Here is a 15,534-nt window from a genome sequence, read left to right on the forward strand (position 1 = left end):
TGTGCTGGATAGCTTTAGTGTCAACTTGACACACCTGGGTTGAGGGAGCCTCAATTGGGGGATTTCCTCTATTGGACTGGCCTGTGGCCATATCTGAGGGGCATCTTCTTGATGAGTGATGTGGGAGGAACCAGCCCACTGTGGGTGGTGCCACCCCTGGGCAGGTGGGCCTGTGTTGCATAAGAAAGCAGGCTGAACCCAGCATGCATGAACCCTTGGATTTGATCCCCAGCAGTACATACACTATAGACAAGTGGCATATGGTCTACAATCCCAGAACTTGGAATATAGAGGCAGGAAGACAGAAGTGTAAACTCATTCTCAGTGAGTTTGAGGGTAGCTTGGGCTATATGAGACTTCTATCCAAGAACCTAAAAACAGAAGAAATCCAAATCCTAATTTAATTTGTGTGTCTTGCTGGGAATTGAACCCAGGACTTTGTGCATGGTAGGCATACACTCTCATCATTGAGCTCCAGTCCCAGCGCAGAGTTGTTTTGAAACAGTGATTATAATGATGGAAAATATTTATGCATGGCGAGTTAAAAGTAGATTGTATTTTATCTATGAGATTGATAATATGGGGGAAATGGTTCATGTAGAGCAGTTTGACAGATTTGTAAATACATACTTTGAGCAGGAAGTTGTTTTAAGTAAATCTGATGAAATACTGACCCTGTGTGCACAAAGATATACATAGAGGTACGTTCTTTATGTATTGTATATACTAGTAAACATTTGGAAATTATTTAAATGATAATCTGTAGGAGAATAACTTAGTATATTCATATAATGTATGACATGCTCTATAGTTGTTAAGCTAAATTAATATTATAGCTGACATTGAAAAATCTTCCCAAATACATTACCTGAGGAAAAAAGTCACCAATAATGTATATGCACATAGTGATCCCATTTATTCAAAAGACAACCTTCTAGCTTATAAATATCTCTCAGCATGATAGAGGATCTGTAGGGATACACAGTTGAGTGTTGCATTAGTTACTGTTCCTATTGGTGTGATAAAATATTTTGACAAAAGAAACTTAAGGGAGAAAGGATTTATTTTGGCTCATAGTTCCAGGGTATAGTCAAAGGAGCAGGAGCCTGAAGCATCTTGTCACATTGCGTCAACAATCAGGAAGCAGCGAGTGAAGAATGTTAGTGCCCAGATAGCTGACTCCTTTTTATACTGTCCAGGTTCTGAGCCCAAGGAATGGTTTGACCCACCTTTAGGGCTGATCTTCTCACCTCCGTTAACTTAATCAAGATAATCCTCACAGGTGTCATCAAGTTGACAATCAATATTAGCTATCAGTACTTTTTTTAAAATTTACTTTAAATTATGAATGTGTGCATGTGTGTAGGTTCATGCATATGTGAGTGCAGGTGACTCCTGTGGAGTCCAGAAGACAGTGTCAAATCCCCTAGTTACAGGGAGTTTTGAGCTGCCCAATGTGGGTGCTGGAACCAAATTTGGGTCCTCTGCAAGATTAGTACATGCTCTCAACCACTGAGTCATGTCTTCAACTCCATTTACAAATACTATTAGTGGTTCTTAGTGAGGTCGTCATAATAACCCAAGTGTGTTCGTGTAATATGGAACTTTCATTTCACATTTGTTTCTGAAATGCTTATAATTTTTGACAATGGTCATTGTATTACTGTTATCATAGAAGATAATAAATCTAGACAAAAGTGTATTAAAATGTTAGTAGTTTCAGCCTTAGAGACAATCGCTATTTAAAGCTAACAGTTTCTCCCATAAAAAAATAAAATATTTAACACTGGGCATGATGGTGCATGCCTTTAATCCCAGCTCTTGGGAGATAAGAGACAGGGGGATCTCTGTGAGATCAGGCCCTATAGTGACTTCAGGGCAGGAGGGCTAGGACTAAAGAGACCCTGTCCAAAAAAATAAATGAATGAATGAATGAATAAATAAATAAATAACAAAAATTTTAAGCATGTATTAGAGTGGTAAGATCTCAGATGACTCCCCAGACTTGTTTGATAAAAACAAAATTAGCCAGGTGTGGTGGTGCACACCTTTAATCCCAGGAGGCAGATTAAGGCCAGCCTGGTCTACATAGCAAGTAGCTGTGGCTACAAGGGAGACCCTGTCTCAAGACCAAAATAAATAAATAAAAGATAAATAAATAAAATCATTCAGAATATGATTGTAAAGAATATCTTTATTATTTTACAGTGCTACAAGGTGTTTCTCTTTATAGTGTTTAAAGATGTATTAAATTTGCTGGATGTGGTGGCGCACGTCTTTAATCCCAGAACTCAGGAGGTAGAGGCCAGCCTGGTCTACAAAGTGAGTTCCAGGCCAGCTGGGGCTACTGAGAGACCCTGTCTCCAAAAGACAAAAAACAAAACAAACAAAAACCCAGATGTATTAACTTTAAGTAAATTGACCTGTTTTGAGTTTTGGCTCTGCTTTTGTAGGTGGACCTTCAATCCTGCTGTCCTCACTAAAGCAAACATCGTCCGAAGTGGGGATGCTGCACAGGGTGCAGAAGGGGGCACCTCACAGTTTCAAGTGGGTGATCTTGTGCAAGTTTGTTATGATCTGGAAAGAATTAAACTTCTTCAAAGAGGACATGGTGAATGGGCTGAAGCAATGCTTCCAGTAAGTGTATATAAATCAGTTTGGGACAAGATATTTTACTATGCTTAAAGAGTTTTTAAAAGTAAATTAATTTTAGAAACAAAAATGGCATATGCCATCCTAAAATTATATTCTCTTTTGGAGCAAGGCATACTTGTCCGAAGTTTGTTCCAGTCAAATTAACCTGGGAAGATCCAGAAGGGGATAGTATTTCTGATAGCACTGTTGGTTGAGGGTGTGGCCAGTAGGTAAGGCTTTCCAGATACTCAGCATGCAGAGGAGCATGTATATTCAGTCTGCAGCAGGGTGATAGCACTGATGCCAGTGAAAATCTGATAGTTCATAGAGCAAATATCCTCCTGCTCTCAGGTCTATCAGATGCCCTGTTAATTCACTCTACTGCTGTTTAGACAGCAGCAGTGATTCATCTACTTATTCATATTTTAAGGTCCAATAAGGTACTCAAGGGATTTATTTTTCCTGGTTTGTTCACAATTACATCCCTAAAGTCTAATAGGTGTATTTTATGTTCTAAAGCGTCTGCTGAGGGAATACAGTAGGAAGGGATAGATGGACTGACAGAGGACAACAGTAAGGACAAGAAGGAGAGATCCAGTAGATTGAGAGAAGGCTAGTTAGGGCAGGAACTGAAGTTAGATAGGAAGAAATGGAAGTGCCATCCAAGAAAGGAGGACTAGAGGACACGGGGTAGGGAGATGCGTTTCTAAGAGGAGTGGAGAGGAAGGACAGGACAGGAGCTGGAAATAGAGAACAGAGAGGAGAGGGGAAAATGGAGGACTAAACATGAGAACTTAACAAGGTAGAGAGGGATGGGACACAGGACCAGGAACAGAAACAAACAAGATAGTACATACAGGAAGGGACAGAAGGACAGATAATGAAAAGAAGAAAGGGCAAAGTAAAATTATTGTTGAACAGTTGGTGAAATATGTATTGAATGAAAATATTAAAAATTAAACTATGGTTCGTGGGAGCAAAACCACCCTCAGAAGACAGGCATGTGAGCTGTTCTACATAACGTCATATTTTAGATACATGGGCCCCCAAATCAGGAAAGCATTAATGCTTTTTTATTTTATTTCTATTTTATGCATGAGAGTGTTTTGCTACATGTATTTAAGTGTACCATGTGCGTGCAGTGCCTGAGGAAGTCAGAAAAGGGTATGGGATCTTTTGGAATTGGGGTTACAAAGGGCTGTAGCTACCATGTGGGTGTTGGGAACTGAACCCAGGTCCTCTACAAAAGAAAACCAATGCTCTTAATTGCTGAACCATCTCTCTACCCCAAATACATTTTTTTTAAAGTGACAATTAAGCTAGAAAGAACACACAACAAATAAATGCAACAGATGCTGTCTTAGCAGCAATAGAGGATGAAAAACAGGAAGAATTTAAATATAAAAGGTAAGTATTTCATAGACAGTGACAAATATGGAACATCTAATATGTATATGTAAAATATGTAGAAAGGAAAAACTGAATGAAACAAGTATGCTTTTTTTTTTTTTTCTTTTTTGTCTTTTTGAGACAGGGTCTCCCTGTAGTCCCAGCTGGCCTGGAACTCGCTGTGTAGAACAGGCTGCCTTGAACTCACAGAGCACCATCTGCCTCTGCTTCCCAAGTGCTGGGATAAAAGGCGTGCACCACCATGCCCAGTGTGCTTTTTTTTTTTTTTTTTAAGAACCAAGTTCTCTAGCATGCCAAGCACTGGACCACTGAGGTATATCTCTAGTCATTAAATTTGAAATTCTAGATAGATGTTCTTGAAATTGATAAGAAATTTCGAGACTATTTATTAAAGGGAAGATAAATTGCACACCTGGGAAAACTGACCCAGAACAAGACCAAAAGACAGATTCTAGTGAATGATTGAGTCTTCAAGGACAGAAAAAAATCTTGGAGCTATAGGTAAAAAGATGAAATCATTAATCTTAAAGGAAGAAAATAATTTTGCTGTTAAGAAAAAAAAATATGAACTCAATGTTTCATACCAGAAAACAATGAAAATTAAGATAATTAAGAAAAGAAAATGTGTCTGAAGATTCTGTATTTTTTAGCCATGCTAACATTCAGATATAAAGGTGGTAAACTGCTAAGAGTATATAAGTATTCAGAGAGAATCTTGTCCCCATTAGCCTTTTCTACATAATTACTAAAGAATGAGATTCAGACACCAAAGTGGCTAGAGATGGCAGCCAATCATGAAATAAGTAGTTATTTGTTTGGCTAATTAAATGATTATAAAGAAAAGGTAGTGCATACAGTGTGCATACAGTGATTATTTGCCAGAACAGTGTCAAGTGTAACTGTCACAAAGTGGAATGGGAATGAGTAAGCTGTGTAAACTAGCATGAAATACTGTTTTAAATCAAAGTACTGAAAAAGATAAGGGTGAGATCATATGTATGGCTAACTTCAATACATAATATATTCCCATGGGAATATATTATATGAATACTTAAATTTATGTATATGTGTCTTTTAAAACATTAAAAAAAATTTATGCACATGAATGTTTTCCCTGCACATACGTAAGTGCACCCATGTGGTACAATACCCATGGAGGCCAGAAGAGGTTGTCAGATTCTCTGGAAATGGAGTTAAGGATACAGTTGTTGGCTGCTGTGTTGGTTCTGGGAATTGAACCCAGGTCCTCTGCAAGAGCGGGCAGTGCTCTTAACTGCTGAGCCATGTCTATAGTCCCCACATGTATTTTTTTTTAAAGGAGTAAGGAGATAAATATAAACACATGCATGTATTTATATAAGGTATTAGTTAAACATAGCCATTAGGACACTTGCTGACTAGAGATGTAATGTAGCTCAGTTGGTAGTGTTTGTCTAGTATGTACAAAGCTTTGGATTTGATCCCTAGTACTGCATAAACCAGGTGTGTTTATTTTCCAACCTGAAGATAGAGACTTTTTAAAAAGAGGCAAAGTAAAAACTCTGTATTGTATTTTTAATTTGAATTTAGAAGGGTGTATGTGACTCATGATTTAGTTTATCTTGAAAAGCAAGGAGATTAGCAGTTTGGCTGGAGAGATGGCTCAGTGATTTGGTTCCCATCACCCGCTTTAAGGAGTTCACAGTTGCCTCTAACTCCAGTTCGAGGAGATAGGCATCGTCTTCTGGCCTCCGTAGGGACCTGTATGTACATGGTCAACATATATACACTCAGGCATAGACATACACATAAAAAATTTTAAATCTTAAAAATTAATAAAAATACAAACCTAACAAAAGAAATCTCTGTTTTTGACTTCTGTCCCTAGGACATGGTAATAAACATGATAGTAACAGTAACTGACTGCAGTATCCAGGTTAGTATTTATGGTCTTAAAGTAGCCTTGACCTTAGTAAAGAACCAAGGCTCTTCAGAGAAAAGTGAAGGGCAGATGAGCCTCATTCTAGACAGCAAAGAAGTTATCAGAGATTTTTGTAGGGTTGTGTTAAAAGTATGAACAGCCAACTCAAAGAGTTCCCACTGAGCAAATGCAGAGGACAGACAGACTTGATGAGCTATACCAGTCAGCAAAATTCAGATCATAAGAAACCTCATTGGTCAGATTAGCCTTTTTCTTCAGCAGATTATTTACAAAGAAGAATGTGTATGGACTTTGGATCTGGTTTCACATCAAACTTAACCATTTATGTGACAATTAGAAATTTGAATACTTTTTTATACTTTATGATGCAGAATTATTGATAGTTTTGGGTGGTCAGGAAATAATATTATAGATCTGTTAGCCATTTTTCTGTTGAATGTATGTATTGATACAATACAGGAATGTAGAGTGGTGAGGGAATAGGTGAAGTAAGATTGACTGAGCTGCTAATTATTTTTAACTGGTTGGTCAGTACATGAGAATGCAGTATACTATTACTTTTGTTTTCAGCTTTCTAAAAAAAAAAATCAAAGGGGGAGAGAAAATACTAAAAATATATTTGTGTACTATTTATTGAATATGTGTATATACATGTATATCTATATATATGAAAAAGGGAAGGAACGAGCAGAGAGACAAGTCTATCATCCAGAAGTAGAGAGAATAGCTTCAAGAAGTTGGAAAAGTCAAAGGAGTAAACATACAAGGTTAATCTCAGCTCTGTTAAGAAATAGTCAAATATTACAATATTCTCATTATTTGTCCAGTGTTGTGATTTGGTATTCTATTGTGCTTAAGAGAATGGGTTTTGATTGGGCATGGTGGTGTACGGGCAGGTGACCCTCAAGGCCAACCTGGTCTACCTAGTGAGTTCCAGGCCAGCTGTGGTTATAGGGAGACCCTGTCGCAAAAAAAAAAAAAAAAAAAAAAAAAGGATGGTGGTGGTGGTGGAGAGTTGACTCAGATTAAGAGCACTGGCTACTCTTGCAGAGGACCCAGGTTTGGTTCCCAGCACCCACATGGCAGCCAACAACTGTCTGTAACTTCAGTTCCTGGAAATTTGACACCCTCTTCTGTCCTCCACCGGTATTGCAGGACACTGGTGCATTTACATACATGCAGGCAGTACACTCATACACAAAATTAAAATTTTAAAAAAAGAATGGGTTTTGGACCTGAGTTTGAAATGGGGTTAATAAACATACTTGTTTACAGGATTGTGTATTTGGTGAGTCAGTGTGTATAAAGCTCTGGTGAGCACTCATGTTGCTGTTGATTGTGGTCTGGGCCTGGCTGACCACCTTATTTCATATATTTAATATGCATGTCATTTTTACACTCATTTTTGTTGTGGAGTTCTGTTTTACGAAAAGATATTTAACATACATATGAGCTTTAGCCCTTTGGGATTGAGCAATGTCTTTTTAGGAAGAAGATTTTCTCTGTTGTGTTATATTGATGATTGAGTTTGGACTACTGGAGTTGGAGGTTCTCTGTATCTTACAGGTTAAAAAAGGATGATTGAATGTCAACATTTTTATGGGCTTTTATGAACAAGATAGACTTTATCATGATTATCAACATTTTTGTGGGCTTTTATGAACAAGATAGATTTTATCATGATTTATCTTTTATATTCTTACAGAAATATAGTAAATTTTATTAAAATATTCTTAAGATATAATTGTTTGTAACCAATAACCCATTTGAATATGGTTATCTTTAAAAGTTTTTAAATTAGGAACAAGTAAAATTAACACTTTAAAATGTAAGAGGTGGTGATTATTTTATGATTATATAATTTAAGTTTGGGAGCACAAATCTTTTTTTTTTTTTTTTTAAGACTTTAGGTAAAGTTGGCCGAGTACAACAGATTTATTCAGACAGTGATTTAAAAGTGGAAGTTTGTGGAACATCTTGGACATACAATCCTGCAGCAGTTTCCAAGGTGGCATCTGCAGGATCAGCCATTAGCAATGCATCTGGTGGTATGTTTTGTCTTGTTTCTTTTTTTTTTCTTTCTTTCTTTTTTTTTTGGTGGGGGGTCTTTTTGAGACAGGGTCTCCCTGTAGCCCCAGCTGTCCTGGAACTCACTATGTAGACCAGGCTGGCCTCTGCCTCCCGAGTGCTAGTATTAAAGGCGTGCGCCACCATGTCCGGCTTGTCTTGTTTCTTTGACAGTAATACAGTTTATGTTAGAGCCTTTGCTAATGGCCCAGTTCTGTTACGCAGATAATCTTGTATGTACACTTGGCTTTCTCCCAGATTACATAGGCTCACTTGAATGTTGTCTACTTTGTAAGCTTTCACTGAAAGTTTTTCTTTTCTTTTATACCTCCCCTTCCCCCTTCCCTCTTCTCCTCTTACCTCTTTCCCTTTCCATTCTCCCTTCCCCTCCTCTTTTTATGATGTGCTGAGTAACCTCTATTCTGGCTGAGGTACTCCTTGGAAAAGTTCCATAAATATGCACTTTTTCTTGGTATATCAGAAGTGTCTCTACATCAAATCTGAGATACCTAAAATCAGTTCTATTTTCTAATCAACTTTTGTTTCCCCTCTCCCCGCCAAAAAAAACTCCATCACTTTCTTAACTTTACACCCCCACACAACATTATTGCTAACAGATGTTTTTCTTCCTGTGTGTTTTTGCATATCAGCCATATTTTTTCTCTTAACCTTTAATGAATTATGCGTGCCATAGTAGGCCAGAAACCATTGTTAAAATGTGTCTTGCTGAGTCCTTGGCTGAACTTGTTCCTGATGTCTTTCCTTCCTGTGCTCCAGCTTTGGATGCACAGTCTAGTTTGTTCTACAACATACTCGAAAGTTACTGTGTATCCATTGCTGTTATCCAGTAGGAGATAGAACCATAACTGTAAACAGAATATACAAAAGAAAAATATTAGGTTAGCAGGTATGCTGGTGCATGCATATAATCCTGGCACTTGGGGAGTGAAGGCAGGAGGATCAAGAGTTTAAGTATAGTCTCAACCACCCAGTGAGTTTGAGACTAGCTTGGACAACATGACCCTAAGTCAAGAGAACAAAATAAGGAAAATGTTAGGTTTATTTTTGTACTGCTTTCTATTTTCTCTGCTTTTGTCTCTTTTGTTGTAATTTGCTAGTGTACTTAATTTAAATCAGATACTGATGATTTTTATCTTTATGATTTTTATCTTGAGGTTAGATTACATCATGATAGGTTGATCACAGCAAAGTAAAAAAGTAAAGAAAAATTAATACCTACTTTTTATTTTTTTTTTGGGTGGGGGTCTTTTTTGAGATGGGGTGTCCCTGTAGCCCCAGCTGGCCAGGATTCGCTATGGAGATCAGGCTGGCCTCGAACTCACAGAGATCTGCTTGCCTCTGCCTCCTGAGTGCTGGGATTAAAGGCGTGCGCCACCACGCCTGGCTATTAATACTACTTTTAAAGAATTGTAGAATTGCACACCTTGGGATTCATCCCCCTGCCCCAGTTATGATTTCTCTGCTTTCCAGTAATTGCTCCAAGAGTTAAAGAATAAAACTTAATACCTTCTATATCAACCGAACTGTTTAGAGAAAAACCTTAGGAAAGGAATGTAATCAGTGTATTTTGTATTTGCCAAAAAATATCAAGTGGCACTTAATATTTATTATAACTTAGGTTCATTTTTAGCTGAAAATTGATTTGCTCCTAAAATGTATCCCCAAATACTAGAAAAATTACATTATTTTTGAATTATAACCATTGATCTGTTGAATTATTCTAAGATCTGTAGTATAGAGCTCTGAGAATTGCTATGGTGTGCTTAAAGCCTAAAAGGACATTTGTATCATTATGGTACCACCATGTAAGTATGCTTATGGATTCATATGCTCATGTATGGTATCTTTGGTATGACTTCTAAATCTTAAATTATTTTTAGTATGTAATTCTACTTTATTTTCTGCAATTACAACCTGAAATACATGAATTGAAGAAACGGAATACCTATAGGCTTGAATTTAATGTAACTTGCTGTTATAGTACTTACCATGTGCGTGGGTGGGTAGCACAGTGTTGGAAAGAAGAAAACAGGAAAAGGGTAGAGTAATATGGGTAATACCTGCTCCTGTGTTAGCAGCTTTATTTGATGCTTTGCAGAAAGACTCTCACAACTTCTGAAGAAATTATTTGAAACCCAAGAATCTGGTGACCTCAATGAAGAGCTGGTAAAGGCTGCTGCCAATGGGGACGTGGCTAAAGTGGAAGATTTGCTGAAAAGACCAGATGTGGATGTGAGCATTTAAAAAATAACTGAAGCATATGCAAAAATGCAGTAGTTTAAAGACCTTATTCACATTTGACAAGTACTGTTTTTGCTACATGTTTCATCTTTGCTTTCTTGTTCTCTGAGGTATTCTAGACAGGCACCAGACATTATTCTTCAGTGCACATAAAAACAAATCACATTTTCTTATTTAACACTATGACCTTCTTGTTGTAGTCAGCATTTTATGTATCTTCATTATTTTATGTCTGAAAAAAATCAGATTTTTAAGTAGTTAGTCTTTTTTCAGGAGATCTAGAAAATGTTTGTTCCATATAAATTTCATTATTTGACATCTCTTAAATATATTTTGTCTGGGGCTAGAGAGATGCCTCAGGGGTTAAGAGCACTTGCTATCCTGGCAGGGGACCCAGGTTTGGTTTCCAGCACTCACATGGTGGCTTACACCCTCTTCTGGTTTCTGTAGGCAATGGGTACACATGTGGTGCACATATATACATGCATACAAACAAACACTCATACACATAAAATAAATATTTTAATAATTAAAAACTATATTTTGGTAAATTAAATTTTTTATTTCCTTTTTTTGGAAGGGGCGTATTTTTGAGACAGGGTCTCCCTGTAGCCCCAGCTGGCCTGGAACTCACTATGTAGACCAGGCTGGCCTCAATCTACTCTACTTGCCTCTGCCTCTCAAGTGCTGGGACAAAAGGCATGCACCACCACATCTGGCCCTTATTTTTGTTAAATTTTATAAGCAAATATTTGCCTCTCTTAAAACATTTACTTGAAGTTTTGTACTCTCGTGAAAAATTGTCTTTCACAATTTGTAATGGAGATGAATCAGAGGTTATGTGTTTTATAACTCCCTCACGTTGTGCTGTACTTTTATATTCATACACTTTTTTTTTTTTGAGGCAGGGTCTCCCTATAGTCCCAGCTGACCTGGAACTTGTTAAGTAGGCCTTGAACTCACAGAGATCCACCTGCCTCTGTGTGTGCCACCATGCCTGGCTTCATATACATTTTTAAAATATTTTTTTCTAGAATTAAATTGGGCCTTGCATTACTGACTTTTCTATGGTTGTGATAGAACACCATGACCAAAGGCAAATTACTGAAGAAAGGGTTTATTTTGGCTTATAGTTCCAGAGGGGTAAGAGTCAATCATGGTAGGCAGCAAGAGCCACATGCTGAGAGATCTAGAAGTAGGGTAAGGCCATGACTGTCAAAGCCCACCCCCAGTGACATACTTCCTCTAGCAAGGCTATACTTCCTAAACCTCCTCAAACTGTCCTACTAACTGGAGGCCAAATGTTCAGATAACCTGACTCTATTGGGGACATTTTCATTCAAACCTCTACAGGCCCTATACTTTTAATCATACTCAGATTTTCATTAGACCAAAATTAGTGAAATAAATAAAAATCTGGCAAGCCATGTTTTAAGTGTACCATTTTGGTTCTGGTTTGTACTTTGCCTTTGGTACAGTACTGTGTTCAGTGCTAGCCCAGAGCTTGTGCTTAGACTAGTAGTTTGAATCATCTCACTGTGTGGTAGGACTTTTTTTTTTTTTAACCTTTGTGTGTCTCTTTTTAAGTATGCTAGTTTGCAGATCTACTCTATAATTTTAAGGTGTTAATGCCTTATTCTATAAGCTCCTGTTATATTTTAAACCGTATTCAAGCTATCTCAGTTGTAACAACCCAGTTCAATAAATTCTGAATCGGTGATGAGATGTCACAAAAATTTATTTTAGATATTCCAGTACCTTCGGGATTGAACCCAAGGCCTTGCACATACATGCTAGGCAAGTACTCCACCACTGAGCTACATCCCAGGTTTTGTAGTATGCAGGGTAGCATTAGGTAAGACCACTGATGTCTTTTCTCCTTTAACAGCCTGTATAGCACCTTCTGTTACTGTGTAAGCTAGCCAGCAGGCAGAGAGTTTTCCAGTCGGTTTGAGGTTGATTTCTCTATGTCCTGCACTAAGGTAAGTGGTGTCTTTTAGCAGTAGGGTCTTGCCATTTAGTTATGGTGGGCAGCTTTTGGCTTTTTGAGATAGGACCTTGTTATGTAGCTCTGGCTGGCTCTGAATTCTCTATGCTGTCCAGATTGGCCTGAAACTTGTGGTCCTCCTGCCTCTACTTCCTGACAGGTGCTGGTATTACAAACTTGTACCACCATGTCTGGCTTTGCTACATTTTGTTTTATTTTCATGGTGCTGGAGATTGAATCTGGAGCCTTACAGGTGTAGGCAAGTGCCCTACTACTGACTTAACATCCCCAGCATCTACTTTCTTGGTGTAGGATTTCATTATTAGCTTTCCTGTAGCACTGCTTTTGTCCTAGTCTATAGATTTTTTGGTTGTATTGTGTTACATTTTGTTTCAAGAGTTTCAAAATTTGTTTGATTTCCTCCTTGATCATTCAAGTGTTGTTAATTTCCATGCACATTGTGTATTTTCTAAGCCTACTTTTGCTATTAATTTCTAGTGTTATTGCATTGTGGTCAGGAAAAGTTATTATTTCAGTTTTTAAAATTTTGGTGAAACTTGTGTTGTGGCCTATCATATAATCTGAGAGAATGTTCCATGTGCCTTTAAGAAACATGAATGTTCTGCAGTTGGATGGAGTCCTCAGTGGATTTTTTTAAGGTCTGTTTAGTCCAAGGTGTGATTTATCTGCTTTTTCTTCATTGATTTTTATCTGGGTGATCTTTCTGTCTGTTGCTGAAAGTAAAGTGTTAAATTCCTTGCTAGTAGTGTGTTGAAGTCTTTTCTCTCCCTTTAGATTTATTTAATATATGCTTTGAATATTTAGGTGCAGCTCCAGCCCTTGGTTTCTTAACTGGGCTTATTTCAGCTGTTCTTGAGCCTTGACATGTAGCCCAGGCTTGCCTCAAACACTTGTCTCTTTTGGCTGCTTTAGACCTAAAGTCTATTGTATGTGGTGCACTGAGTAAGCTACTGCAGCTTTCCTCTGGTTCCCATTGTGTGTCATCTCAAACCGTCAGTCTGGGTGTGGAGCCTTAGAGGTGAAATTGGTTTCATGTTGCAACATTGCTTCACCAACATTACAATTACCAGAACAAATGAAAGCCTAACACTTAAATTTAGTTTTGAAGAGTAGGCTCAAACTTGGAGGACACTTGTTCCCCTAGAGATCTCCTGGAACTGCGTTGTGGAACTGTCTTGCTGGCATTCCATTCCTGGAACTGTCTCCTGAGTCCGGCCCCACTCATGATTTTTTTTTTTTTTTTTTTGGTCATCTTTTTTTGAGACAGGGTCTCCCTGTAGCTCCAGCTGGCCTCGAACTCACTACGTAGACCAGGCTGGCCTTAACCTCACTGCCCTGCCTGCTGAGTGCTGGAACTCAAGGCTTATACTAACTTAACACTGGACTCCCACCCATGATTTTATTTAAAATGCTTTCTCCAGCTTCAGTTGGGAAAGTACAAACTTGGCTCCACTGCAGTGTTCCGCAGATCCTTGGGCCTTTTCATCCCTAGTTCTAGAATATCTCATTCATCCAAGGTCACTCTCCTTCCCTGTCTCCACTGTGTCCAATGGAGATTGGGTACCACCTTTTCAGCACTTTGATGTGTTAATTCTCAAGTATAGCCAGATTCATTTATTACCTTTTTGGGTAGAGTCTCAAATCGAGATTTGCCTAGAAAATGAGATCCGGTACCAAGGTCACAAGACACAAGCACACATGGTTTTTCTGTGGTTAATTAAAGGTCATTAGTCTACATTATGTCCATTAATGTCATTCCCATACTGGTAAGCAGCAATAGGTTGTGTCTTGTCTTCTTTTGGCCAATTCTCTATTAATTGGAGAATTTAATCCATTTACATGAGTTTTAAATCTAGTTTTACCAATGTCATTTGTACAAAAATATAAAACAAAAAATTTTTTATTCTATCAATTTTTTATTTTTATTTTTTGAGACAGTGTCTCCCTAGCCCCAGCTGACCTGGAACTCACTGTAGACCAGGCTGGCCTTGAACACACAGAGATCTGCCTGCCTCTGCCTCCCAAGTGCTGGGATTAAAGGCATGTGCCACCACACCTGGCATCAGAATTTCTTATTAAGCATAATCATTTGGGTTCATGTAGGAGATACATGTCAGGAAACTTAGATTATAAGTTTATTATTTGTGTTGTATTGGTAATTCCTGCTATCCTCCTTTCAAAGACTGATTATGACTAATGCAGACAAATCAAGTGCTATGTTTTATTTGTTCTTATAATTTATATTCAGGCTATATTTTATAGTTTACTTTTTATTTTCAATTTACTTATTTACTCTAAGTAAAACACTTCAAAATGGGAAGAGATAGAGGGGCTAGGGAGATGGCTGAGTCAGTAAAGTGCTGGTAGCACTGATTTTGATCCTTGACACTCAGTTGAAAAAAAGAAAAGCGGTTATGGTGGCACACCTATAACAGTGCTAGGGAGGCAGGGAAAGGAGCATTCCTGGGGCTTATGGGCTAGCCTTTCTAGGCAAAGCTGTGAAAGACCCTGAGGTGGAGAGAAACTGAGGAAGACATCTTGACCTTTGTTCTCCATATGCACACACTTGTACCTATACACACAATGCTTTCATTTCTTTTAAACAATTTTGATGATCTGTATGGTACTTAGAATGTCAAATTGGTCTCATAGAATGATACAGTACATTTAATATATTGGCTTTGATTTGTGACTTTTCTTTTTAGGTGAATGGGCAATGTGCTGGCCACACGGCTATGCAAGCTGCTAGTCAAAATGGGCATGTTGATATTTTGAAATTACTTTTGAAGCAAAATGTGGATGTAGAAGCAGAGGTAAGTAAACTGGAAAAGTAAGCTGGAAAAACATTTTAAGTAAATAATTTCTTGAAAGAATTCTAAATAAGATGGATTTTCATTCTTGAAATTTAATAGTCCCCAAATATTTTACTGATTAAAACGGAAAAATTGGCAAAAGACAGCCCTTCTTCCTTCCCTCCTCTCCCCGCCTTTCTTTTCCCTCAATATTTTTAGACATTGCTTCCTGCTTCCTGTGCTGTTGGGAGCCCTGTTGGGGGTTTCCTACTAGAAATGTATGAAGGGGAATTGGAGCCTTCTACATCAAGGTCTTCTTTCTTTCTTTAGCACTCGGAGGTCTTTGTTGTTGTTGCCATAACTAAATTGGCATTTGTTAGCTGGATTGTTTTTTCTTTGACGCATTTAAAGTGCATTTTTATTGAGGATATTATTATAAA

The 15,534-nt window shown here is 37.9% G+C and overlaps 1 protein-coding gene across 3 annotated transcripts in view; it reads left to right on the forward strand.

Moving 5' to 3' along the window:
• The window catches only part of Mib1 (mindbomb E3 ubiquitin protein ligase 1), a 116,766-nt gene that overhangs the window by 46,160 nt on the left and 55,072 nt on the right, over positions 1-15,534 (forward strand). For all 3 annotated transcript variants that reach the window (XM_008826970.2, XM_017796573.2, XM_029560566.1), the window contains exons 7-10: positions 2,454-2,637; positions 7,869-8,013; positions 10,152-10,285; positions 15,008-15,115. In XM_008826970.2, coding sequence (XP_008825192.1) covers positions 2,454-2,637; positions 7,869-8,013; positions 10,152-10,285; positions 15,008-15,115 — 571 coding nt within the window. The remainder of the gene's footprint in view (positions 1-2,453; positions 2,638-7,868; positions 8,014-10,151; positions 10,286-15,007; positions 15,116-15,534) is intronic.

This window comes from Nannospalax galili, unplaced genomic scaffold (genome assembly GCF_000622305.1).
Source record: "Nannospalax galili isolate Female #2095 unplaced genomic scaffold, S.galili_v1.0 scaffold511, whole genome shotgun sequence".
NCBI lineage: Eukaryota > Metazoa > Chordata > Mammalia > Rodentia > Spalacidae > Nannospalax > Nannospalax galili.